This window comes from Heloderma suspectum, chromosome 3, assembly GCF_057233095.1.
Source record: "Heloderma suspectum isolate Gila_16-S chromosome 3, 16-S_ref, whole genome shotgun sequence".
Taxonomy (NCBI): Eukaryota; Metazoa; Chordata; class Lepidosauria; order Squamata; family Helodermatidae; genus Heloderma; species Heloderma suspectum.
In genome coordinates this window covers 178,281,352-178,309,212 of record NC_139460.1, presented here as the reverse complement: position 1 = coordinate 178,309,212, position 27,861 = coordinate 178,281,352, and the positions used below count along the sequence as shown (strand labels likewise).

The window sequence follows — 27,861 nt, the reverse complement described above, 5'->3', positions numbered from 1 at the left end:
GCAGGGTTGTCTTCTCTGTGTTCCTGGCTTGGGTCTGGGGCCCTGCTGCCATCTGGGCTTGCTTTCCCTGGACACATAGCTGGAGGGAAAGGAGGGCCTGAAGGACCTAAAAGGCTTGGCCTTCACTGGGAAATGCTTTGCCTCTTTCCTTTGTGTGTTTGGCACGGCCTTCTTCTTGTCCTTGGTTTCCACCAAGACCTTGTTGAAGGAGTCACTGAACAGGTGTATGCCCACGAATGGGACACTTGCCAGGCTGGACTTTGTCTTTGCATCAACGACCCAGTTTCATAGCCAAATATTCCTCCTCGCCACAACACTTGATGCTGTGGCTCTTGCTCCCAGTTGGAAGGAATCCAGGGACGCATCAGCCAGGAAGGCTGCCACCATGACTATTTCCTGTACAATTTCCTGTGCGTCCTTTCCCAAGGCTCTGTCCTGGAATTGGCTGTTTGCCTCATGTAAATGCCACGTGCGACAATGATAGATGTGGTCACTGCCCAGAGGGACGTGGCTAAGGCCTTGAACCATCTATGAAGAGCTAATTCAGCCCATCAGTCATGCTGGTCCATAGCGAATTCATCATATTCCAGAGCCAAGAGTGACTTTGAGGTGAGTGGGGCCTCCAGGTCATCCACCTTCAATGTGATGTCTTCATGCAGATGGTAAAACCTGCCTTAGTAGTGACGGTTTGCCCTAGGTTTGGCCAGCCTTGACCATTCCTTAAGTAAGATTTCTTCAGGGCTCAGCAGGAGGGATACAGCTGGGTGAGATGGAGGGGCTACTGGGAAGGCCACTGCTGCCCCAGCCCTCCAAGCCCGGACCTGGGTGGACGATGGATCCTCCTCTTGGTCTGCCAGCTCAAGAATGTTGAGGCAACTAGAGATCATCTTGGGGAAAGCCTCCAGGTGAAAGAGTAGGCACTGTGAGGGCTTCTTTCTGTGTTTGTCCCCTTCTGGGAGCTCCCCCTCCTCAGTGTCTGAAGGCCTTGAGGTCCTGGGGGAAGGGGATCTGGAGCCTGGGGAGTTGGACTAGTAGTAGGGGGAAGGGGATTGGGTCCTGTCCCTACACTCCTACGCCCTCTGCCTCTTTGGTCTACACTTTGGGCTTGAAGGTGGAACAGATCTGGTCCATTTCCTCTGGGTGGGGCCCCAGGGTTGGTTACTTGGCATGTGCCCTGCGAGTCTCTTCCCCCCGCATCTCTCCTATGGGGGTGGGGGTGAGGGCTAGGCATGTACCTGTGCCTGTGCCTGGATCGGGTTCTGCGTTCACCATCCCTGGAGCTGGTCCTGGAGGAGCGTGAGCGTGACCGGCTGTGCTGCCTTTGGCAGGATCTCTCTCTGGATCTGCTTCTGTGGGAACTCTCCCTGGCCAGGGGCCTTTTTTGGTCCCTTTGCCCCTTGGAGGCTGTTTTGACTCTAATCTGGCAGATCGCCACCTCCAGGACCCTCAACATGGCCTTTTCCTGAGCCTCTGCTAAGCCTGAGGACTCTGGTGAGGAGGAGGGAGACTGCTCCTTTTGGCTAACCCATTTGTTGGACCCAGGTCGGGGCTGGGGAATGGGCTGCTCTGATTCCCTGGGGATGCTCCTGGGCCAGTGAGTGTGCTGGCCTGGGGAACCTGGAGGGTGAGGCCATTTTCTTATTCTCTTTTTCTTGTCCTCCCTTGGTATCACTCTAAGAGGCCCTGCTGGGCTGACTTTCTTGGTTCTGGGCTGGCTGGCGAGGCCACATGCCCCAGCCCGCAGTAGCAGGGGGTGGGTGGTGGGTGGGAAGGCCTTGCTGGGCTCCCGTCACTGCTGCTTCTCCCTCTCTTGTGGCTCTGCCACAAGCTCACTTCTACTCTGGAGGGGTCCAGACGCCTCTCAGCCTGTCCATCTGGTTCCAGCGTGCCTATCTGGTGTGACAAGGAGGGAGGTGGTTGCGCTGTTGCCACGCCCTTGTTGCCAGCCACCACCGAAGCTTCCCTTCTGGGCCACCTCTTCACTCACCATATCAATCCCTGGTGGTGGGCCCAGTCACTTCCCCCCGTGTGCCTGTGTGGCAGTGGGAAGGAAGCCTGCGGCTGGGCGCTCCCCCGGCAACGCTGGTACAGCTGTGGGACGCCTGGGCATGGGAGGCTTCCCTGGCACCTGTGCAACAGCGGGCAGGAAGCTGGGGGTCTTGGATCTGCAGCTCTGCTGAAAGCCATCCACCTGTGTCCCAGCCAGGTGGAGCGGTTGCCTCCTCCCTCTCTGTTACTCTTCTTTTCTTTTCTTTTCTTTTCTGCTCTCGCTATGCAAGAGCCTGGAGACATCTGCCTCCCGCCATGAAGCAGGAAGTCAAACTGGCAAGGCTGGGGGAGGCCCACCTCCTCCAGGAAAACTAAGATGGAGACTGCCTTCCCAGCCCTGGAGGTGGGGCTTTTCCCAATCTAGCTGGCCTCCTCCACTCGAGGGGAGAAACTGTACATTGTGTTGTACACATACGCCACTACAACTGTTGTAGTGATGCACACTATGCACGAGCAAAAGAAATAAATTGGTTCCATCAACTGCAGACCTTACCAGCTGCCACTGCTCTAGCTGTGCCCCTGCCATTTCATCACCACCAGCTCCCAAGAAACTCAGGGAACAAATCTGGCTTTTAAGACCAGAGGGCGCTCAAGAGTGATTGTGCCAATGGATCTAGCCTAGGTTTTTGCCCATTCCAGATGTCAGCCAGGATTTTCACAGAACTACCAGTCATGGCAGCAGGAAAATCCCCACGAGGATCTGTAAGTGTTTAGGGCTGGACTGTCTTAATAAGGCCACCCATTGTTACAGAGCTAAGAAGCTCCAGTGAAATTAAACCCTACTACCAAATAATGACTTGTCCATGGCAAAGGGATTATGCTGAGGTCCCCACAGCCGGATCGCTATAGTCTTGTCTAGTACAGACCACCATGGCCAGCATGTATGTCAGGGTTGCCTCTGAGCACACAGAGTGGCAGAGCAGTTCAGATTCTGAGGAAGAGCTGCAAAATGTGGGGGAGGAACTTTCCCAGTCTTCAGAGGCACAGCTGGACAGAGAGGGGCCCCCTTCACACTTCCCTGTGATACATAGCGAACAGGGGGAGGCGGGGGAAGGACAACCTGAACTCTTAGACACCAGGTGCAGATGCAGAGTCAAGAGGGAGATGGCAGGGGCAGAGCTTAGGCGGTCTGCCCAACTGGCTCGGCGTCAACAGCTGTGTCTAGAGGTGTCATGGGAGAGAGGGAGATCTTCCCCTCCCACTCCTTAAGTTAGGATAGTTTGCTGCCTTTTCCCAAATGGTGGCCAACTCTTGTAGCTTCCCTTTGATCTCCTTGAAGGCTTTTCCTTTGTAGTCTGTGAGTCACTAGCAATCAGCATCTGTATCTGTATAACCCATTAGAGTAAGTGGATTAAAGCTGTGGAATTGAAGCCTCTCGTCTGTGTTTGATTTGGCTTCTGGAGTTCTCAGAGGGGCAAAGGGGATCCTGACAATGTTTCCTCCAAGGCGAGTGGAGCCAGGTATCATTTGGGACAGACCCATACGTTTCTTTTTAAAAAACTGAAAGGGGTGCATGTGTAAGGAAAGCTGGAGTCTGCCCTCTCTCTGCCTTTCCTCTCCATATCCTTTTGCAGCAGACATTTTTCTCCTAGACCAACTCCAATAACAAGAGCGCACCCACCCCTGCTTTATACATGAGTGGGGAAGACATGTGAACAAACAAACATGCCTAATCTCATTGCATCAAACCTGAACTGCACAAAGTTGACAGACCTATGTCTCTGGGCTGTACCACTTCAGAATGCAATTACGAATGCATGTGACTCTACCATATAAAAAATCCCCTCACATAACAGACCAGATGTCAGAGAGAAGACCTCTAGCTTAGCCTTCTCGTTGCCATGCTAATTTTCTATGTGTGGTAATATATGTTTTGTATGAAGGAGCCCTTCTTCATATGGGCCCCCGCTTGCGCTGTGTACCGGCACAGTGCACTTCAGTAAGAACTAGATCTTACCTGCCTACCTTGTCAAAAAGCTCTTTCTGCCTCTAGCCCAAGTGACCTCATACTTCCTGTGAACATTCTATACTGCTGTTACAGATCTGGAGGGGGAATCTAACTTCCCCTGCCGGTGGACCCTTTATTTACAAAGGTTCCTCACCAACAAAACTGATAGTCTGCTACCAGTCAGGCTGACACACCCTAGTCCAGAGATGGAGAATGTGCGGTCCTCCAGCCGCTGTTGGGCTGCAACTCCCATCAACACTTAGCCAATGGTGAGGGATGATGGAACTTGCAGTCCAACAACATCTGGAGGATTATACATTCTCTATCCTTGCCTTAGTCTATTGAGCTGCTTCAGGAGTTCTAAGCCCTTCTTCCAATGACCACTTCCTTCAGCCCAGCTCTAGGAAAAAATAAAAATAAAGGCACTTCGGATTTTCTTGCCTAAAGCCCAGGAACAGGACTTAACAAAAACCTTGTGAAAATCCTAAGGATACAAGGGGAAGCTTTGCTCATGAAAAAGGTTTTAGTGAGAAATTCCCTTTTAAAGCAACACAGCCAATTGTCCAAATATAAAAAGGATTTTATTTGGGAAAAGGGAAAAAAGGAAGAACAAGGGAAGGCAACTATCACACACAGAATTCAAAATAAAATAAATAAAACCAGTCTAACGTAGCTAGTTACACATTAACTACTTGAGCAGAGTTCTGGGTTTCAAAGCATATACAGAGTTCCTTGCAGAGGGGATGGTCTGAGGGAGAGCATCTCCTAATTCGATATTATTAGAAAGACAGGGAGTGAGAGCAAACTCTCATGAGAATTTGCTTTCACTAAAAGCCAGCCACTTAATGGAGACTGACTGCAATTTTTCCACTAGTGCAATACCCTCCATTTCTGATGTCAGTAGTCTAGCCAGCAAACCAGAAAATTACTTAGTGACTGGACCCACCTTCTTAATAACTCTACACTTGAATGGTAAAAGAGGTCACCAGCTCCAACTGGACAAACCATTGTACTGAAGAGCTTAAGTTTCGAATGTGTGTTAGAGAACCAAGGGTGATATTTGGCCTATTCAGGTTTCCCAGTAGGGTACTGAAATGTAGAAAACCTAGGGAGCACTGTTGAGTTACAGCAGAATATAGGCGTTTGTCACAGTTCTCAGAATGTCTATGAATAAACACATCAACTTAACTCATCCTATAATTATCTTTTTTGTTAAATCTATAGCAAACTTGGTTCTGTTCCTATCAGCTGAGCAGCAAAACAGGGCCACCCACAGATGAGGTAGTGGTTTCTGCATATATAGAGGCCTGTCCAGGCATGCAGAAAAATGTTTGTAATTTAAGACAACAACAACACACCCCACAATCCAAAAAAGGGCAAGTATGCTTGAAATGTTGAAAGCGTCTATTGTGGCGTGGTGAGCTGGACAACAGGGTAAGGAGAAATTGGTCTCATCAAGCTGCTAACAACTTTCATTATTCTGGAAGGGTGTGCATCTCCTGCCCATAGCAGCTGCCCCCCCTTGAGGATGTTTTCAGCTTTTACGGGCTCTGAACATTTTGATTCTAAAAGAGTCAGGAGGTGTTAATTAGGATTGGAGAAAAAGTGCTTAATTAATCATCCCTCTAAGGACTCTAATCTGGGAAGCAGGCAGAGCACCTAACAGCTTCAAGCGTCTTGGAAGGAGGAGTGAAATTAGGTTATGGGGGTGTACTCTTTGAGACACACTTCCCCCTAGCCCAACCCTTCAGCAATCAGTGATATAAGGCAGTTGCACCATTAACACTAAACTGCTGAGGTTTCAGGAAAGGGGAACAGGAAGCTAGTCATCTAGCCCTCAGAGCTCAGCAAGCTCACATTATTGCACTCTTGGGGATTTTCCATTCATTTCCGCTTCCCCCACTTTGTACTGCTAGTGGTGCCCCAACTTGTAACCTGGTAATACTAACTATGCTCAATTAATCTGTGCACTCTCTGTGGCAGCAACTGATTCTACCTGCCTTTAGCTTATCCTCAGAGCTGGTCTGTTTATTTAAGGGGCGGTTTTCCACCACAGGGCCCTCAATGCAGCTTACAACAAAATAATTTTAAAAACTTAACAGTATAAATGTTTTTTAAATGAATACATAAATTCCAAATCTAAAACAGCAGCTTAAGTAAGGATAAAACCCAGACCCAAAGACCTCATTCGAAAAGCCTAGCAGGCAAGGTTTTCACCAACCACCTAAACATTTCAGTGGGTGGGCATGGCAGATCTTCCTTGGGAGAGAGTTCCACAATATAGGTGCCCCCACAGAAAAAGCCCTGTTTCTAGTGAAAGACAATCTTACCACAGATGGTGGTATGCAACACCTCTTCACTTGATCTTAAATAATTCACAGGGGGTATATATGGGATGAGGCGCTCTCTAAAGTACCAAGCCTTATATGGCTGTAAACATAAAAAACATAAAAAACATAAAAAACCAGAAACAAACAGGTAACACATAGAAACTGAAGAGAAAATGGTGTTATTTTGGAGCTCTTGCAGTCAGCTCCAGAGAAAAGCTGTACTGCCACAGTCTGAATCAACTGAAGTTTCTGAATTGTTTTCAAGGGCAGAATCACATGCAGCCATTCCATTGAGAGATTACTGGCACATGCAAGACAGTAGCCTTCACCCTCATCTTCATTAAGGAACATAACTGCATACCAACTGGAACTGGAAGAATGTATTCCTGACACAGCCATCACCCAGGCATCTAAAAGCAACAACTGGGCCCAGTAGCACTTCAACGCTGCAAGTCTGCTAATCTAGATCAACAAGAACAGTGGTATGTCATCGTCCACACCTATCTAGATCAACAAGCCCACCCACCATCAGCATCTCCATCTTGTCTGGTTTGAACTGCAGCTTATTCACTCTCATCCAGTCTATTACTGACCTTGGGCAGTCATTAATGGAGGAACCTGACACACCTGACACAAAGGAAAAGGAGCAAGGAAGCTGGGTGCCACCCACATACTACTAATGTCTATACACTCCAAACCCAGCTGGTTTCATATAGATGTTAACGAAGCATGGGAGACAAGACAGAACACTGTGAAACTCTCCAGTGGGGAAAAGCAGTAGTTTCCGAGCACTACTTTCTGGAATTATCAAGACAGAAACCATTGCAAAGCACTTCCCCCTAGTCCCAACCTATGCAAGCAGTTCAGGAGACCATGGTTCACTTGCATTGAAAGCTGCTGAGAAATCTAGGAGAATCAAGAAAGACATATTCTCTCTTTCTATCTCGGTCTCCTGGTACAGGTGGTTACTAGGGGTGACCGAGGCCATTTTTGTTCTAAATTCCAGCCAGAAGCCAGATGGACAAGAATCTAGATAACCTATTTTATCCAAAAGTGCCTGAATTTGCTTGACTACCACCTGCATGACTACCATCGCCAGGAATGGCAAATTGAAACTGGTCTAGTAATTGCTTTCTTAAGAGCGAATGGCATTTCCCTCATGCAAATATTTGTTAATTATGAACATAATTGAATTTAGCAGCCTCACTTGACAAGCCTGAACCAGTCAACATGGACCCACATTCTCAGCACTAGGAAATGAAACTAATCCAGTATAATCGGTTAAAGGAAGCTCTGAACACCTCTGCCAAAGAGCCTGTCTCTAAAGAAGAAGACCCATTGAAATAGAGCCATGCAATGTTATCCACCAAGTACTCAGCAAAACTGTAAGTATGCACTACCAATGGTTCTAAAATCCCAAATAGACAAGGACTAGGTTGGAGCATGGCTTGACCTAGACAAAGTTACATAGACACAATTGTAGCAGAGAAGGATCTCGTCACTGCCATAGAATAGGCATTCAAATGTGCTGTAAACTGTTTGGTCAGATTCACTGCAATTTTTTTCTCCACTTGCCATGACAAAATTCACTGGATTTCTAAGGTTTGGTCAACCTAACCTGAGCATTTTCATAATTCTAAAGTGAAAAACTCCAGCCTTAAGCAATCTGATTGTATAGGTGTATGATCGGTTTCCTCAGTAGGAAACCTGTATCTCACAAAAGAACCAGAATATTGTCTACTGATTTCCTGTCAGTAGACAAGATTAAGTAATTTCCTGTTACATCTGCATGAATTCTGAAAATCTTATTTGCCTACTCTTCAGTGATTGGCTAGTTTTTCAGTCATTTTCTTTATTGGCTACAGAGCCCTTTCAGCCCATCTTGACTGGTTAAGTTTCTAAACCACAGAAGAGCCATGGGGGATTCAAACAGAAGTCTCTTGGCAGATTGTTCTTTAGGAGGACAGTCTGTTTTCCTGATGCCTTGCCTACATAGCTGCCCAGAAGCTCAGGTAACATGTAGTTGATTCCATTTTGCAGTGGCTTCAAACAAAGGCCTTATGAGAGCCATGTAACTTTCTTCCCCATGTTTGTTCTTCCCCTTCCCGTGTATTTCCATTTATGCATGATGTGACATTGTCATATTGTGCATTTTTCTGCCCCTGGTCTGCATCATCTCCTGTTGGTCAGAGACCAGGGAAACACAGTATCATTCCTACTGATCAAAAGATGCCCAGAACACCTGGTTCTCATGGGTTTTCCTGTAGTAGAGGAGGATATCCTTGTATGGGTTGCTCCTCCTTCTCACTCTGATTGGCAGAGACATGTAGATTCTCAGAACTGCCCCTTAACATGGGAGAGTAGCCATCCCCTTCCAATTTTGTTTCCTGCCTAGCTATGAACAGGTTCCTAGAGATGTTTTTTCTTGCCTCCAGCATTTTTCTCACTCTAGTTATCTTTTTTATTTGTTCTTTCCTTGTCATCTTTACTTTCCTCCTCAACCCTTTTCCGTAAAGTGTGTTTAACTTTTTTATTATTTCCCATCTGTTTTTTCAATCAGAGTGACTGAGGATGACAAGCTCAGCTTGCACCTACAATGCCAAGAAGCCATTTGGAGGACAGGCTTGGCATGTTTTGTGATTCCCTGCTACAGCTGAGATTGGAGTCAGACATGGCCTCCCAGGCTGAGTCTGTCTATCCAGACAAGTGCTCCACTGGAGGCCTTCAATCACTGGGGCATCCTAATGCTCTCCTAGCATGGTGACGCATCCCAACCCCACCAGGGGACTGGGAGTGTGCCAAGGAGGGCTTGGATGGGGTAAGCAGTGGTAGGAGGAATCACAACACAGCATCAACTGGTTGGAACTGGGAAGAATACGCTTGGTGCTCATCTCCTCCCAGCGCCTCATGTTAAATAGAGCAGTGCTCATCAGAAGGGACAAGGTGACAGCCAAGGCACACGTGAATTGCCAAGGCGGGACCACATCACATTCTCTCATAGTGGAGGCAGACTGTCTCCTAGGCTGGGCAGAGTTAAATTGCATATCCCTATCAACCAAATAGAGCAGAGCAGAGCAAGCTGCTCCAGCTGGTCCAGGGACTACAGAAGCAGGCAAGCTCCCAGAGAGCGAGCGAACAGAGCGAGCCAGCAGGGGGAGCAAACAGGAGTTGGCCAGGGGAGGTCAAGGGGGAGGTCAAGGGGGAGGCCCCTAACATTTTTTTAAACATTATTTTTATTTTTTATTTTAACTAACTTTTTTCCATTTATTTGTCTTGTAACACACACTTTCACACCAGTGGGACTCTGCTTTTAACCTCTACTGAGTAGAGGAGCAGGCACAGGCTAGTCTAGAACAATCACAAAGCTAGACACAAAAAGGGAAAAGAGGCTATGGAAGGACAAGACTCTCCAGTGGTGGTGACCTGCAAGTTGTGTGCAATGTTTGTTTTCTTGCCTGAGAACAACATGGCCTACACCTGCAACAAGTGCAAGTTGATCACGCTGCTGGAGGAAAAAGTAAGTGGACTGGAGCGGCGACTGTCGACCCTCCGGGGAATAAGAGAACACGAAGAGTTCTTGGACAGAATGGGGGAACTACAGCAGCAAAGGGCAGACCAGAAGCTTGAAGAACAACAGCAAGATGAGGCAGTAGGAAATGCTAAGGTGAAGAAAAATGGAATAGAGTATACTCCTTGGGAAAGGGTGACAGTTAGGAGAAGAAGAACTAGACGCCACTCTGCACCAGTGGAAGCAGTGGAGCTGTGGAACCGATTCCAGGTACTTGCAGATGAGACTGGAGGACAGCCTGCAGAGGAAGAATCACAGGGGAACCTGCATGAGTGTGAGCAAGAGGCTAAAGGTCAGTCAAACAGAGGCGATGAAACCCAGGCCTACAAGAAGAAGAAGAGAAGAGTGGTAGTAGTGGGAGACTCCTTGCTGCGTGGGATCGAAACCCAAGTATGTTGCAAAGACCCATGGACTCGCCAGGTATGTTGTCTCCCGGGAGGACAGATTAGAGACGTGACTGAAAGGTTGCCTGCACTCATAAAGCCCACTGACAGGTATCCTTTTCTTCTCATCCATGTGGGAACAAATGATACCGCCAAGCGGAGCTACGAAGAGATCACGTCAGACTTTGAAGCTTTGGGAAGGAAACTCAAGAACGGATAGTTTTCTCATCCATCCTTCCAGTAGTTAGAAGAGGGATAGAAAGGGAATGAAAAATACTCCAGGTGAATGACTGGCTACGAAGGTGGTGCCGACGAGAGAGATTTGGATTCTGGGACCACGGGCTATACTTCCTGGAAGATGGGCTGTTGGCTAGGGATGGGTTGCACCTCACAAAGGCTGGGAAGACAGTGTTTGGCCACAGCATGAAGAACTTCATCAGGAGGGCTTTAAACTGAATCCTACGGGGAAGGGAGATGTAAAGTTGGGGGTAACAATGGACATAGGCGCATGCACTGTAATGGAGAGAACAGCTCTGATAGCGCCCAATAATAGTTTTCAGACACATGTAGGAAGAAAGCCAGACTATGAAGCACATGGTCTTCGATGTCTATATACTAATGCCCAGAGTATGGGAAACAAACAGAACGAACTTGAACTCTTAATACAAGAGGGAAATTATGACCTGATAGGTATAACTGAGACTTGGTGGGATGACTCTCATGACTGGAATACAGCAATTGAAGGATATAACTTGTTCAAAAAGAACAGGAGGAACAGAAAGGGAGGTGGGGTTGCACTGTATGTGAAAAATAAATATCTCTGCACAGAAATACAGGAGGATGAACTTGGTAGCCCCATCGAGAGCATCTGGATCCAAATAAATGGAGCAAAGAATAAAAGGAACCTGGTAGTCGGAGTCTACTACCGGCCACCCAATCACGGAGAAGACGAGGATGAAACTTTTGAAAAGCAAATAGCCAATGTTTCAAGGAAGCATGATGTAGTAGTAATGGGGGACTTCAATTTCCCCGATATTTGTTGGGAGACAAATTCTGCAAAACATGGCCCCTCCAGGAAATTCCTGACTTATGTGGTGGATAACTTCCTCCTACAGAAAGCAGAGGAAGGAACTAGAGGATTAGCTATCCTTGACTTGATCCTAACCAACAGAGATGACTTAGTGGATAAAGTAGCAGTTACAGGAACTCTGGGGGAAAGCGACCATGTTGTACTTGAGTTCTTGGTTCTAAGGGAAGCAAACGCCGAGTGTAGTCAAACGCGTACCCTGGATTTTAGGAAAGCTGATTTTCATAAACTCAGAACAATGATCAGTAAGGTCCCATGGCAAGCGATGCTAGCGAGAAAAGGAGTCCAAGATGGGTGGGAGCTTTTAAAAAAGGAAATTCTCAAGGCACAATCACAAGCAATTCCAACAAGAAGAAAAGGTGGAAGACAACAGAAGAAGCCAATGTGGCTTCACAAAAAGCTTAGGGATGACCTGAAAACAAAAAAGGACACATATAGGAAGTGGAAAGAAGGCCAAGTAATAAAGGAAGAGTACAGGCAGATAGCACAGAATTGCAGGGATGGCGTCAGGAAGGCTAAAGCTGAGAATGAGCTGAGGTTAGCAAGGGATGTTAAAAACAACAAAAAGGCTTTCTTCAGCTACGTGCATAGTAAAAGGCAGAGGAAAGAAATGGTGGTTCAGCTATTAAATAAGGATGGCAAAATGATAACAGATGACAAAGAAAAGGCAGAGGTGCTCAATTCCTACTTTGGCTCAGTCTTCTCCCAAAAGAGGGTCTATGACCCCCCTGGCAAAGGTGAAGGACAGGCTGAAGGGGCAGGATTGCAGCTTGAGATCGACAGGCATATGGTCAAGGAACACCTCATTACTTTGAATGAGTTCAAATCTCCAGGGCCAGATGAACTGCATCCTAGAGTCATAAAGGAACTGGCAGAAGAACTCTCAGAACCGCTGTCTATTCTCTTTGAGAAATCATGGACGATGGGGGAAGTGCCAAATGACTGGAGGAGGGCTAACGTTGTCCCTATCTTCAAAAAGGGTAAAGAGGAGGAACCTGGGAACTACAGACCAGTCAGTCTGACATTAATCCCTGGGGAAATTCTGGAGCAGATGATAAAGCAATCCATCTGGAAGCACCTTGACAACAATGCCGTGATTACTCGAAGCCAACATGGATTTGTCAAAAACAAGTCCTGCCAGACAAATCTGATCACATTTTTTGATCAAGTAACCTCCCTTGTAGACCGTGGGAATGCTGTAGACATCATATACCTCGACTTCAGCAAAGCTTTCAACAAAGTGCCCCATGATATCCTGATAAGCAAACTAGCTCAAAGTGGGCTAGATGAAACAACGATCCGGTGGATCCACAGTTGGCTACAGAATCGGACTCAAAGAATGCTTATCAATGGGACCTTCTCAAACTGGGGAGAGGTAACGAGTGGGGTACCGCAGGGCTCAGTCCTGGGCCCAGTGCTCTTCAACATTTGTATTAATGACTTGGAGGAGGAGGTGCAGGGAATGCTGATCAAATCTGCATATAACACAAAATTGGGAGGGATAGCTAATACTTTGGAAGACAGAAACAAAATTCAAAGTGATCTGGATAGACTGGAGCGCTGGGCAGAAAACAACAGAATGACATTTAATAGGGACAAATGCCAAGTTCTGCACCTAGGAAAAAGAAACCAAATGCACAGTTACAAGATGGGGGATACGTGGCTCAACCACACTACAAGCGAGAAGGATCTTGGAATTGTTGTCGATCACAAGCTGAATATGAGCCAACAATGTGATGTGGCTGCAAAAAAGGCAAATGCTCTTTTGGGCTGCATTCATAGAAGCATCGCTTCCAAATCCCGGGAAGTACTAGTTCCCCTCTACTCAGCACTGGTTAGGCCTCATCTGGAGTACTGTGTCCAGTTCTGGGCACCACACTTGAAGAAAGATGCAGACAAACTGGAGAGGGTTCAGAGGAGGGCAACAAAGATGATCAGGGGACTGGAAACAAAGCCCTATGAAGAGAGACTCAAAGAACTGGGCATGTTTAGCCTGAGAAGAGAAGACTGAGGGGAGATATGATAGCACTCTTCAAGTATTTGAAAGGTTGTCACAGAGAAGAAGGCCAGGATCTCTTCTTGATCATCCCAGAGTGCAGGACACGGAATAATGGGCTCAAGTTACAGGAAGCCAGATTCCGGCTGAACATCAGGAAAAACTTCCTGACTGTAAGAGCAATACAACAATGGAACCAATTACCTGGGGAGGTGGTGGGCTCTCCCACACTGGAGGCCTTCAAGACGAGGCTGGACAGCCATTTGTCAGGGATGCTCTGACTTGGATTCCTGCACTGAGCAGGGGGTTGGATTCAATGGCCTTGTAGGCCCCTTCCAACCCTACTATTCTATGATTCTATGATCTATTCTATGAATGCATGCAAGGGGAGTTAAGCACCACAGCAGACTGGCTGAGCTGCCAGGATGTCAACTAGACAGAGTGGAGTCCCAACGTCAAGGTGTTCCAGGAGACTGTCCATCGTTTGGCAGCCTGATCACAGACTTGTTCACCTCCCCCGTGAATCACAAGGTGAGTGGGTTTAACTCCAGATACATGGTGGAAGGCACAGGCCATGTTTCCATGACAATGGAAAGAGTACTGGATTTTTAAAAAGGAATCGGCTTTGCTGTGAGCAGGGTTCCACAAGCAGATTTTCCGCAGCAGTAAAAATCGCTTCACAGAACATACTTCCTGGTGGGGGTGGGGGTTGGAGTGAATGTCATCTGACCGGCAGGGTCTGCTCAAGCAATGAGAGAGGCTTCCCCCCCACCCCCTTTTCTCCTTTCACCTGAAAGTCCAGATGCACCTGCATTTCAGGAGCAAGCCTCATTGAGCACAGTGGGAGTTACTTCTGAGTAGACACACATATGCTTGTGCTGGGAAAGGGGGAGACACACAAAGAAGGAAGCCAGCCCCCATTTTAACCCGCAGGACCTCATTGACCACAATGGGAGTTACTTCTGAGTAGACACTGGGTTTGTTGTGGGAAAGAGACCGAAACCAGCCCCCATTTTAATGCATAGGATCTCCATAAGGAAGGTGTGAAGGATTACGTCCTAAGGCAATGAATCGGAGCCTCGAGATCATGTTTAATCGCATTTAAGGAGTTGGGCTTTGATATGTGCCTGTCAATTGAGGGGCTTCTCTGTTATTTCTGTGGTCATTGAGAGGGCAAGCCTCATTCAACACAATGGGAAGAAACACCCCTTGACGGGGGCCACAGTGAAAGGCACTCCCCTGGGCAGGGCTAGCATACCCAAGCTAAATGTGGGGGTTGGGGCACACAGCAACTATACTGGGGAGAACCCAACTTGAGGAAAAGAATCAGACTTTAAGTAGTCTCAGGAAACCCATTTTTTCTTTGATAAGTTCCAGGGTGGCTGCTGGATGGCCACAACGTCATATATCCCTAACGACCTCAACACACAGCCAGCTCGGAGTAAATAACTGGTGGACCCCCCCCCCCGAAGACATTGATGCCCTGTCTGCTCCCTGGCTTTCAAGCATCCTGTATGCCTTTCCTCCCACCTCGTTGCTGGCCAGATTTCTGAGCCAGGTTCAGATGAAACAGGCACACATGATCCTGATTGAGCCTTACTGTCCCAGGTGCGGATGGTTCTCTGACCTTTTGCATATGTCAGCAAAATCTTGGCTTCTACCAGTATCCCAGGAACTTCTCAGCCAGGGCGAACTGTTTCACCTGGATCTGGAGTGGTTACAACTCCATGCCTAGCTCTTGAGAGGTTAGCACTGGAAAGGAAGGGTTATCATGACTGTCATTTTTATCATCTTATCTTCCTGCAGCACTTCCACCAACAAGATTTTTGAGACAACCTGAAGAGCCTTTCACAGGTGGTGCAGGCGAAAAGAGGAAGATCCTGTAAGGGCATCAGTAAGGGTAGTGTTGGCCTTCCTACAGGAGGGATTGGACCAGGGTTGTGTCTCAACACACTAAAAAGACAGGTCACAGCCATTGCCACTGTGGTCACAGGGCCTCTTGTCACTTCTCTGTCAAACCCCTGGCCGCATCAAAAGCTTTCTCTGTGGCACATCCTTGCTAATACTACCTACCATCCACAGATATCCTACATGGGACTTGCATAAGATCTTTAAGCACCATTTGAGCCCCTCTGGAAGCCTCTCTCAAATGTCTTGTTTGGAAAGTTCTTTTTCTAGTGGCAATTACTTTCTAATGGCAACTCGTCACATGTCTGAACTGGGTGTAATATCAGCAAGAAAAGAACTGCATTTTCCAACCTGAGACAGTTGTTCTTCTCTTAGACCCAACTTTTGTTCCCAAGGTTAATTCTGTTTTTCACAGGACTCAAGAAATTGTGTTACCTTCCTTTTGCCCTAAACAGAGTTGTCCTCTTGAGGAGTAGCATACTTTGGATGTTAGGGGAGTGCCAAAGGTATGCCTCAAGAGGACTGCATCCTTCCATGTGTCTGACTCTCTTTTCATATTGTTTCAACCAGTACTGATGGGCAGAAAAGTTCCCAGTTCACCCCTAGCCTGCTTCACCCTCTGTTAACAGACCTCTGGTTCTGCTTTGTCGAGGGGAATTTCTGCCCACTCCATGAGGAGCATAGCCAGGTTTGCCACCTTTGGGACTAATACGCCTCCTGTCAACATTTGAGGCTGCTACCTTTGTAAGACACTAAGAATTGGACATTTTTGCTTGGACAAGGCTTCGTTTCACTGGAGGATGCTCCAAAAGGTTATTTCTGCTTAATTAGCTATACAGCAGTAAATGTTCCTCCCTTTGGGTCACTGCTGTTCAATGTCCCATACAAGGATATTCTCCTCCACTACAGGATAAAGGAACATAGGTACTTACTGTGATACATTCATTTTCTGTAGTGGATAGAAGATATCCCCCCCACTCGGCAGTTTGTGTTTATGTCACTGCTGGGAGCAGGGAGAACATGCTACTACTCTTGATTTTCCTGGGCTTTACTTTTTTCCCTCCTGTTATCCCATTCTGTCTTTGACCTTTGCCTGATTTTCCAGTAGAAGGGGTGTTTTCTTGTTCAGAGCTCTTAGTTTTATTCTTAGCTGGGGCACCTTCTGAACTTGAAAGAGGGAGGTTGCTCTCTCATGTGAGAGGGCAGTTCAGCTAATTTACTCTGCCAACTGGAGCGAGTGGGAAAAGCAACCCATGCAAGGATATCCTCCATCAACTACAGAAAATGAATGAATCACAGTAAGTACCAACGTTCCTTTCTCATCACCATAATGCATGCTCACTCACAGAAATCTGCCCTCCCAAACATTATTGGACCCAAGCACACACACACACACACACACACATCTACACTGACATGGTTTGGACACCATGTTTGGAGTTGGGCAGCATGCTGGTGCACACTGCTGAGATCTCCCACTTGGCTCTTCCTGCAAGTGGGAGCAGATGACCAACCACACATGCTTCATCTGTGGTTTGTTTAGCATGACTTCTGAACTGGGGAGTCTGGCTTGTCTCTCTCCAAATAAGTTATATGCCATGGTTTGTTATTGGCTTATGACTCTGGCTTGCTTGGGAAGAGACAAGCCAGTCTCCAGTTTGGATGTCATGCTGTGATTTGTTTAGCCACTCCTGTTTGCAGGAGGAGCCAAGTGGGAGTGACTGGGCAGCATGCACCAGCACAGTGCTTGATACCGATAAGCCAGAATTTTATGGGACCCTGGCTTATTGTGTCTGAATGCAGCCAATGGGCTAGTCGTTACTGACTGGAGATAAGCTCTCCAGAAGCCATTTTGAAGCTGGGCAAGGGGGGAAAGTCCCCCCACCTCAAGGCCTGAAATGGAGGAACTGGAAATTTGGGGGGGGGGGAGATTGAGAAAAAGACTTTTATGAAATATTTTATTTCAGAATGATTAGTAAGAGTCAAGCTACATATTACACTGCTCTTGTGGCAAGCACCTTGCCTGTCCTTATTTGGAACACTGAACCTATTATCAGACTCACCTTTAGCAAAACAGCTCTTTGCTACAGAGAAGGAGCTGTTGGCTCGCAGATCTTACTTGTACAACATATGGATGGGAGGAAAAAGTACAACCAACAGCTCCTTCCTTCTAGGAAAGAGGGGTTCTGTCAAGGATGAGTCTGATAACATCTCCCTCCTTTCCAAGAGCACAGGGATGGTGAGGGGTGAGTAAGCAATTCCTACCCTTCCAGCCTCACCTATCTGTAGCGACAGCTTCTAGAAGGAGCCTTCAAAGTTTTACACAAGCAGAGTAGAGCTGCTTGTCACATGAACAGTGTAACATGTAGCTCAGCTCCTAAATACTTCTTAAGGCAATATTTAAAAATATTATTACAGCCAATTCACACTGCTGCAAATGTCTTATATCCAAGATTCAAAGGTAATAGTGATAGTATTGCAGCTGCATTCGTCTGGATTACTAGACAAACAACACATTCAGGACTTGATGAAGAAATACTTTCAAAACTTGCAGAATACAGAGCATCATGGTGTAAACTAGGAGGCTGCCAAGCATATTATATCAGCAACATAGTGGCAAGGCATGTATCACACCCTCTTGCTCTTTAATTGCCTCATTTTTCCCATCTTCTGCAACACATGGAATAAATGAATACATGTTTGAAAATACACAAAGTCAATTACTTATTGAACTACCATAAACATGAAAGAGTTGAGAAGTTTCTTCCAATTAATGAAACCTTTCAGTTTTCTGAAGTCCATGAAGCTCAAAGTGAATGTTCTTCATCATAAGCAAATAAATATTGGTCCGGATAACAAATTTTGTCTACAATTACTATGACACTATGCACGATGATGAAACAATACTGAAGAGTTCCATGTTATAAAATGTAATATAATATCCAAATGTATAATGTCCCTCTATAAATCATTTATAAGATTTTTCATTTTTAGACGTTTTCTTTAAAAAAAATATGAATTTATTCTGTTTCTGCATGATAATGTTAGCTACTAGCCAGGACTCAAAGAGCTGAATCTGCATGAATCTACTTTGTGTTTCAAAGCTCAGATAATAAAACCTTACTTTTGCTTACTAGAATGTTGATAGTTTCTATTTTCAATTTTTATTTTATGCCTGCTAAGCCACACATGGTGACCAATCCACTTGTTTAAACCTAGAAGATAAGATTCCTGTTGAATCAGAGCAAAGGCCTATCTAGTCCAGCATTCTGCATCCCACAGTGGCCATATGACTATGGAAAGCCACAGAACAGGACATGAGGGCAATAACTGTCTCCTGCTGTTGTTCTTTAGCAACTAGCATTCAAAGGCATACTGCCTCTGAATCTGGAGGTGGCTGTATGCCATGACTAGTAGCCATTGATAGCTCTGTCCTCCATGGATTTGTCCAATTTATTTTATGTATTTATTACATTTCTATACCACCCAATGGCCAAAGTTCTCTGGGCGGTTCACAAAATAACAGGCTGATTTATATAATCAAGGGACTGGAGCATCTCCCCTCTGAGGGAAGGTTACAACAGCTGGAATTGTTTAGCTTGGAGAAAAGGAAGGTAAGGGTGCTTGGTGTGGAGAATGTGGATAGGAAGACATTTTTCTCCCTCTCTCATAATACTAGAACCAGAAGTCATCCCATGAAGCTGACTGGTGGGAGATTCAGGACAGATAAAAGGAAGTACTTCTTCACACAGCACATAATCAAACTATGGAATTCACTACCTCAAGATGCAGTGATGGCCACCAATTTGGATGGCTTTAAAAGGGAGTTAGATAAATTCCTGGAGAAGGCTATCAATGGCTACTAGTCCGAATGGCTATGTGCTACCTCCGGTGCCAGAGGCAGTAAGCCTGTGTACACCAGTTGCTGGGGAACATGGGCAGGAGAGTGTTGTTGCACTCATGTCCTGCTTATGGGTTCCTGGTTGACAGCTGGTTGGCCACTGTGTGTACAGAATGCTGGACTAGATGGACCCTTGGTCTGATCCAGCATGGCTCTTGTTCTTATCATTTATCATGTAGATACAACCAGTGATGTAGTGGAGGCAGGGCTCGCAGGGATGCAGCCCCAGCACTTCTTCATTAGCAGGGACTCTGATGTCATCTGCCACCCCCCTCAGAATTCAGTGTTCCCTCTGAGCTTAGCTGTGATCCTCACTGTGAGCGGGGAATGAATTTTCCAAGCAACAATATATTGTTCCACGTTGTAATGCAAGGTATTTGGGATGACTTGTTCTGGACTGGGCAATTAAGACCTATTTGCTTTACCAAAGATGTGCTCCTGGTGGAGATGAAAACTCCTAGAACTGGTTTGTTGATATGGATCAACACAGCTGCCTGAAATTTTTGGACCGCCCTTGGAGACTGTCACAATGAGCTCCTGCAATTCCAAATTTACCACTACACCACTGTATGGGTGGGATGGGTGTAGTTCAAGCCAGCTGGGTGTGTGGACGTTTCTGTTGGAGGAGGGGAGAGATATAATGAAGGCGCTTAGGGAAGGCTAATGGGTAATGTTGGGGTGCTAAGGGAGCGTGCAAGGGGGCTGTTTAAATGAGAAGGGATCTGTCCATGAGGGCTGAGTTGAGAGGGTGAAGCTTCCATAGAGTATCATATTTTAAAAACCTAAAATGTTTGCATGTGAGTGAGTGGGTGATTGAAAAAGATTTTAACACCCCTGCATTTTTTCTCAGACATCCAATTGAAATACCACTGCCTTACTCTCAGCTGCGCTGTTTTTCAATCCCAAGTGAAGGCTATATATCTTACAAGGCTTTATAATCTTAGAAGGGGGTGTGGCTGTGTGGGGGGCGTGGCTGTGACTCTCACGAAGCAACTCTGAACTTCTGAATTTGCCACTACTTCTGGCCAATAAGCATCTCTATGGTTCCTCATGTCTAGGCAGGGCCAGCCTTCAGATTACGCACAGGGAGGCAAACAATTCAGATGGCAGACTAGGGAAGAGCAGCAAATCATGGCCAGCCCTCACCCCTGCTTCTCTTCTTACCCACTTCTGCTTGCCTCAGTGCTGCTGCTGGTTGCTTGCCCTTGTTTTGTTTGGGGTCAGTTTGGGGGTCTCCACCTGCCACCCTCACAGCCACTTGCAGCCTACCGTGAGGAGGCAAGGAGAGCCCAAGTTCAGGAGGCAGATTGTGGGGGAGCAGAGAGAAGAAGTGATCAACAGGCTTTTCCCCTCATGGACTGAAGCTGCACAGCAGCCACTTCGATCCGAGAGAGAAAAATTCAGTTGCTTTGTCAGCCCCGGCAACATCTCACAAAGATGAGATCAAGCAGGAAGGGAGGCAGAAGGGGAGGAGAGGCAGAGGCGGTGAGCAGAAGCCAACATTTGTCAAGCTGGGGTGCCTCTTGGCAGAGGAGATGTGGAGGCAGAGTGACCGTCCCCATCCAGCTTGTCCCTCTCATCATCAACCAGCTTCACAGCCTCCCTAGTTTTCTCTACCACACTGCCTACAAATTCATATCAAACTCTCTTTTCCTCTCCACTCACATCACTTGGGGATGTGACTTGTGTTCACACATTCACCCTTCCAATCTGAACTTGCTCTTTTAGCTCCATTGAAATAAATGGGGCTTACTTCAATGTTAAGTTTCTTGAAGGAATGCACACTGGCAGTAGTTTGAACCTGTGCACATCTATGAGTCAGTCCCACTGACAGTGCAAGCCTATGAATATTTACTCAAAAGAAAGTCCCATAATATTCAGTGGAGCTTATTTGTGTGTGCATAGGGTTGCAACCTGAGAGGAAGAATGAGAGGTGGGGTGGGGTGGGGTGGGGTGGGAAGGTGGGACAGGATTCTGGAAGAAAGAGAAACAGAATGTGGGAGAGCAGATGGGCGGGTGAGAGAGAGAGGGAATATGAGAGACCCCATATGAAAGAGTCAAGAGTCGGGGACTAGCTGAGGAGCAAAGCAAAAGGGACAGGCTGGAAAGAAAAAGGCTTTTGCCTGGCTTGGGAGGGGAGAAGCTTTGAAGTTCCCTGGTAAGTTGTTCTGTTTCACAGAACTAACCTATTCATGTCTACTCAGAAGTATGCCCCACTGAGTGCAATCAGGCTTACTCCCAGGTAAATCAGCATAAGATTGCAACTTTAATTTCCAGTAAGCTCCAGGTGACAAGGCTAGGGAGTTCTCTGTGCCTGATTCTCTGCACATCCCTGGGCATTTCACTAATTGTTCCACTACTGTGATGACATATAGATATTTTACCAATACATTATGCTCATGCCTTCTTTTGAAGGGAGTTCTGCCTCAAACTTGGGATCACCCAGTGAATTTGATGGACAGCATAGCAGATTGAGGACAGACAAAAAGAAAGTCCTTCTTGTAACACATTAATTTAATTGCAATTTGTTGCCACCAGATATGAAGACCACTAGCTCAGATGGCTTTAAAAGAAATTAAACAAATTCATGGAAGAGTGGAGATTTAGCAGGTTTCAGCCATGACAGATAAATGAGATCACCAGGCGCTGAGTACTAGATGGTGGAGACATGCAACAGTCAAGAGATGCTGACTACTGTGGGAAGCTGGAGGACACTGGTCTAGATGGACCTTTTGGTGTGATCCAGCAGAGAAATTCTTAAGTCCCTCCGGTATCCCTTCCTTTGCACAACTCAGCAGGTTTTTAGGTCCAGGAGATGAGATTAGAAAAGGCATCAAGTTTTAATAAGAAGAAAGAGGCTGCCTTGGTGTATGCACAGAGTGCAGATTCTGCAGCAACATGCCTCATGTATAAACAGTGCTATCTAAGGCTTGGATGGGAGAGCTGAGCACCAATTGATTCTCTGCCTCAGGGAGCAAAATGTCTTGGACTGCCCTGCACCTAGGTTGGCCCCAAGATATACTTAGGAACCATCTGGTGCAGGCAGCAGCTTGCAGTTCCACCTCTGAAAATATTCGTAACCACTGCTTGATCAAAATTAAGATGGGGTGGGCAGACTTTAGGATTGCAGGGTCTACTTTGTGTTTTATTGGAACCCCAAAATCATTTTGTTGCTGCTATTGTTAAAAAATTGGGAGTCCAAAATATTTTCTGATTTACTTTCTGCCCATGCCTGAATTAAGGCATTTATACTTTTACATTTCAAAAACAATACCACATCATATGTTTTTATTTGAGAAGTTTATGTTGTTCAGTTGTTAAATCGTATCCGACTCTTCGTGACCCCATGGACCATAGCACGCCAGGCCTTCCTGTCCTCCGCTCTCTCCCAGAGTGTGCTCAAGTTCATGATAAGTTTATATATAACATATTTCATGTTCATGCAGAGCAGTCCTGTGCATGTCTATGTGGAAATAAGTTCCAATGGAACTTACTCAGTGGGGACTATTCCATGTAAATGTCATAAGATTACAGCCTTAAAATAATAAATTAAATTTAGGTTTGGTAAGGAAGTTGTGTTGCATATACAGTATGGCTGTCACCCAATTAGAAGAAACTTTAGTTAATTAATTAAATCTGCATATGAATAAAATCAATAGTTCTGAAGCAAAAAAGCTTAATGTGTGTGTGTCCCACCAGGCATTATCTTAGAACAGGCATCCCCTCCTAAGAGACAGAAGAGGAAATTCTTAAAATTATGCTTTCCATCTGCAGTTTGATGTAAGTATTTGTATTAAACATAACCCCCTCCCTCCCTCAGAAAAATCTGCTGTCCAAAAGAGCACCTTTTTAGTCAAACACTGGGAGATGGATGGAGGTCATGTTGGGTATCCTGGAGCTCTCAGTACCTTTCGATACCATGGCATCCTTCTGGGATGCCTTGCAAGGATGAAATTAGGGACACTGTTTGATAGTGATTCCATCCATTCCTGGTAGGCTGACCCCAACATGCAGCAGTGGGAAATTGAAAGCATGTAACTCCAATTTTACTCCATCTGTACTGTTTGCACAGTTGTTTCCAGACTTGATTTAAAGTGTTGGTTCTGACCTTTGAAGCCTTAATTGATTTAGGACTACTAGATTATCTCAGAATCAGTTTGCCACTCCCATATGCTCAGCATGTATGATCAGCCTCACAGCCCCTCCTCTGTCCCATCCACTCATGGAATTAGGTATAAGAACCGAAGCCTTTTTGGTTGTGGTGCTGAGTTTGTGGCATTCCCTCCCACGCTTCCCATCCATGAAGCTTCAACTTTAGAGTAGAGGAGGATATAAATATTAAACAATCACTATCACTTATGGAGAGGTGAAAGAGATCACATTTCTACATCTCCCACCACCTTTGAACTGATGCACCAGGGAGCCCTGAGCAGCAATCCAGAGGCATAGGAATAAACATGCACAGTCATCGGAGGTGCCTACAATCTCTGCATTCCTAGGATTGAGTGCACTGTGTAGATTGGCCCCTTCCTATCATGACAAAACCAGAGGCTTCACTGTTACTCCATGTCAAGTGTACAATTCAGGATTGGGACCCATTGTTACAATACTCTATGTATTTTTATTTAAAATATTTATATCCTGCCTTTTGGCTGTTAGCTTCCAAGGCAGCTCATAACAAATAATAAAATCCATATTATTATTAGTAAATTAGATAGATAGATAGATTTCAAGCATAAAACAACAGCAGCATCAAAACAGCAACAATATATAGATATATTAAAAAAGCATCACTGGATAGCAGCAATACTAGAATATAGCAATAGTCTTAATTCAGAAGATATTCAGCCAATAGTGACCATTTGTTAATTAAATGCGGTGTTAAGTAGCATACAGACAATCAAATACTTCCCTAAGGCTTTGTATAAATATACATTATTTGAGCATTGGAACTGTAGTGGATCCACTCTGAAAGCACACTCACCACAGTTGTGGCAAATGCATCAGCTCAGAGAAAACCAGTTCTGCCAGTTCGTAGCAGAAATCAGTTGTGCACCCTGCTGATTGGTTGGTAGCTGTGCAATTATGATCTCGCCTCCCTCCCTCTCCCCGCCACCTCTAGAGCAGTTTTGGAATTTGTTTAACTTTTTTTTTCCTTAAAAAAAATGTGTACATTAAAAAAATAAGTTAAAAGGCAGGCAAGCCACCAATAGAATGGGAAGGGGACAAGACTAACAACTGAATCAGCATTGATCAAGTACATCTGTCAATTAGATTGTGAAGGCCATGGGAAACTGAGCTCACAACAAAGGAAAAAAGAAACACACACATGGTAAACGATGTTTCAGAGTATATTTGTATGCAGCCTAACTGATCACTGACAATTGTGAGGGAAGGCCATGCTCATTAATACTGATCTGCCCTGTAATTGAAACACTCTCAAGTTTATTTGGATTCCTGTCTTCCATCTCTGATTATTTAGTATAGAATAGCATTTTGAAAGTCTGCAAATGAATATAAACACACATGTAACATACTGTGCCAGGCAGTTTCCCATTTCTGACTCACCTTAGAGCACATTTTCCATTTATGCATTCTAACTTAGCCAAGGCTATGTTAAAAAAGGCAACTCACCGAGTTTTAAGAATGTCATTTCAGGTGGGTGCCAATCCATGCCTCTGCCCATTCCACAAATTACCACGCAGTTCCAACTGACTCTAATATTTTGAAGCCTTCCCTGATTTCCATCCTAAATGCATTCATGAATCATTTTTATTCATTCTCCTTCTCCTACTTTTGCTGTATTACTCCACTGATGTATTTAAAAAGTTCCATCATCAATTTTGTTCAATTTCTTTTAAAGCTGAGGTTTAGTTTACTTTTGCCTATCCCCTTGAAATTTCATCTATTTTTCATCCAAGTCCTGGCCACTAATGTCAGTTCATGGGGAAAAAAACCTATGCAAAAGCCTCTGAAGGCCAGCTTTTAAAGGCTCCATGCAAACATTACACACCCTGCATTTAGTACCCAGAAAACACCTCAGGAAAGCTCCTGTGCCTTGGGAGCAAAGAAGTAGCACAATTGCTCAAGGAAACTGGAAAGTTGGACTCACCTAGAATGTCTTTATATTTTGTTCAAACAGTAAGGTTTATGGCTGGATCTTCTAAGGAAGTGGACAGTCCTAGTTTATTTGCTGCTCATACTCAGGGGTTGGTGGGTAGAGTGGGAATACATGGAAATCTATTGGAATGGTGAAAGATAATGTGTGTTTCCTGCATTCCACATGCCTTTACATGAACATTCACATGGCGTTAAAATGTGTACAGGTGACCCCTTAATTAGCAAGCATGCAGCATTACAAGGAGGTGCTGGTCCAGGTATAACATTTTGATTGGTAATTGTTATCAGCCATTCCCCGTGAACATTTAGTACTGCTAATCAGTACTACAGTACAGTACAGGTGAAGCTTCAGTCCAGGCATTCTCTTACGACTGATAGCTTGTCTTCACAGGTCCATGCTAAAAAACTCACTACTCTTCTTGCTACCGTCCAGGCCAGCTCTAGCCCCTGGCCATATAATGAGTCTGGCCTTATAGTGACTCAGACCATTGGTCTGTCTAGTCCAACACTGCCACCTGAGCTGTCAGCTGCCCTCCAGGGTCTCTTGCACAGAGTTCCAGCAAAACAGGGCCCCTCCCACAGAGCTATAGCCCAAGTGTGGTATTCTGATAGGTAGGATTTCATTGCAACTACTCACAAAATGGAATTTTTCAAATATAGCTTTTAGGAAGGGAAATCTATTTGTAGTCATTTAGCCTTGATCACAGGAGCTAGCTGGATGCCACAATAGCTGCATCTTCTTGCCACTAGGCTGCCCACAGCAGCCACTTGCCAACCTCTTGCTAAACCTGCAGCAGGCACCGCACTGAACCTGCTTGCAAGCCTCCCCACCTAGCCTCATGGGAAAGGCAAGGAGGAGGATTGACGGCAGCAATGGCAGCAGGGCCATTTCCCCAGCCTGCCCGGGTCCTGCGTTCTTCACATGCCAGCAACCCAAGTGTGTGCCATGCAATGAGGCAGCAGGCCGGCCCTCCGGTCTGCCTGGCCTTTTAGCAGTTTCACAAGTGACTCTGATCCTCAAATCTGCTGGTGCATTTCTCATGTAATTCATATCAAACATGTATGGTTTGGAGTTACATTTCCTTCCAAACAAGCGCTGGCAAAGGAAGGCAGACCCTTCTACAGGTCGGCTCAGCACAGGCGCCGGGGAAGCCGCGGGCTTCTTGGGCCAGCCACATGACGGAGGCTGATTCCCTTCCTCCCTGGGCCGCTCGCACTGGGGCGGGGGCAGTTGTCCAGTCCCAGTAAGGAGGCGGGCAGACGGGCTTCCGTCGCGCCTGCCCCGGAAAGGCGCCTCAGTCCCCGCGCCGCAGAGGCTCCTGCGCAGCCACTCAGCCGGCTAGCAGTCTGCTGCTGCCCACCCTGCAGGGTCCGAACAGAAGAGACCCATCCGCCCCTCCAGCAGCCGAGCACACGGCCAGAGCAGTTCCCGGCACTGCAGAGAATGAGCCGGGCGCGCGCTGCAGGCATAAGGCCGCCGCCTGCCATCGCCGGCGTTCGCCGGTACCTGGAGCGCTCCGGTGGCGCCTCCGCCCCCCCGCCCCCCCTTCCGTCTGCTGCGCGCCAGCAGCCGGGGGGAGGGGGCGACTGAGGCAAGAGCTTCCGGTTCTTTCCCCCCTTCCAAGTGCAAACAGCGGCTCCACTTACCAGCCATTGTCCCATAAACGAGCTGCGTAAAGGGCTGGTCTTTCAACCCTCTGAAGGCTGTATTGGGGATTCTTTCCATGATACCTTCGTAAAATATGCGTCGCGCCACTTCTTGCTCCGAAGGGTGGAATTCCCTGATGCAGACGCCCTCCTTCTTGTCCCCTTCATTCGCCGGGGCGTTCAGAGAAGCCGGGGAAGAGGGAGGCGAGCCCGTTAAAGAGGGCCACATCTGCGAGGAAGAAACGATGATGGTCTCTTTTTTGGGTCCTGAAATCGATTCATGATCTTCCGCCACTATCTTAGTCTCACAAACCATTTTGGGAGACAAATAATGCATGCAAACTGGCCAAGAAAAAAATGGCTTGAAATTTAGAAAAATAATAAAAAAAAGAAAGACCCTTGCCAAGTAGCGGCTGCGCTAGAAGCTTTTCAGAGATGCGGAACGGATGGAGGAGGCGGTGGCAAAGGGAGAAAGGAGCTCCGCCGCATTTTGGAGAAGCATTTATAATGCAGCAGAGCCGATGCAGTTTGGAACGGGGTCCCCCAGGGTCCTAGCGTCCTTTCTATTGGTTGGGGAGGGTCACCACGCGCTCGCTCGTTCGCTGGCTCGCAGAGGGTGGGCGCGTGGTGGGCAGGAGAAACGCCCCCTGACTGTGCTTATGGCAAATTACTACAGCATTTCCTTTTCGCTTTTATGTCCCCTTTTAACTCTCCGAGTCCTGCTGAGGCTTACAGAAATTATGTGCCAAACTGTTGGAGGTGGCGCCTCACTGGAGAAAGAATGTGACTGACTTTCTTCAGGGGAGGAGGTGGGGAAAGCGAGGGCGACACCTTCCAGCACTCTCAGCGTTTCGTCTTAAAATAACTCTCAAAGCAGAAAAAGGAATCTAGGAGGAATCCTACAAATATACAGTATATGTTTCT

General features: G+C 46.4%; 1 protein-coding gene across 4 annotated transcripts in view; it reads right to left on the bottom strand.

The window, feature by feature from the left end:
* ASPNAT (aspartate N-acetyltransferase) overlaps positions 1–27,414 on the bottom strand; it is an 81,637-nt gene extending 54,223 nt beyond the window's left edge. For all 4 annotated transcript variants that reach the window (XR_014789289.1, XM_084845043.1, XM_084845044.1 and 1 more), the window contains exon 1: positions 26,938–27,414. Coding sequence is in view for 3 of the 4 variants with exons in the window: in XM_084845043.1 (XP_084701169.1) it covers positions 26,938–27,274 (337 nt within the window). In the remaining variant the exon portion in view is untranslated. The remainder of the gene's footprint in view (positions 1–26,937) is intronic.
* Between the last annotated feature and the right edge of the window lie 447 nt (positions 27,415–27,861).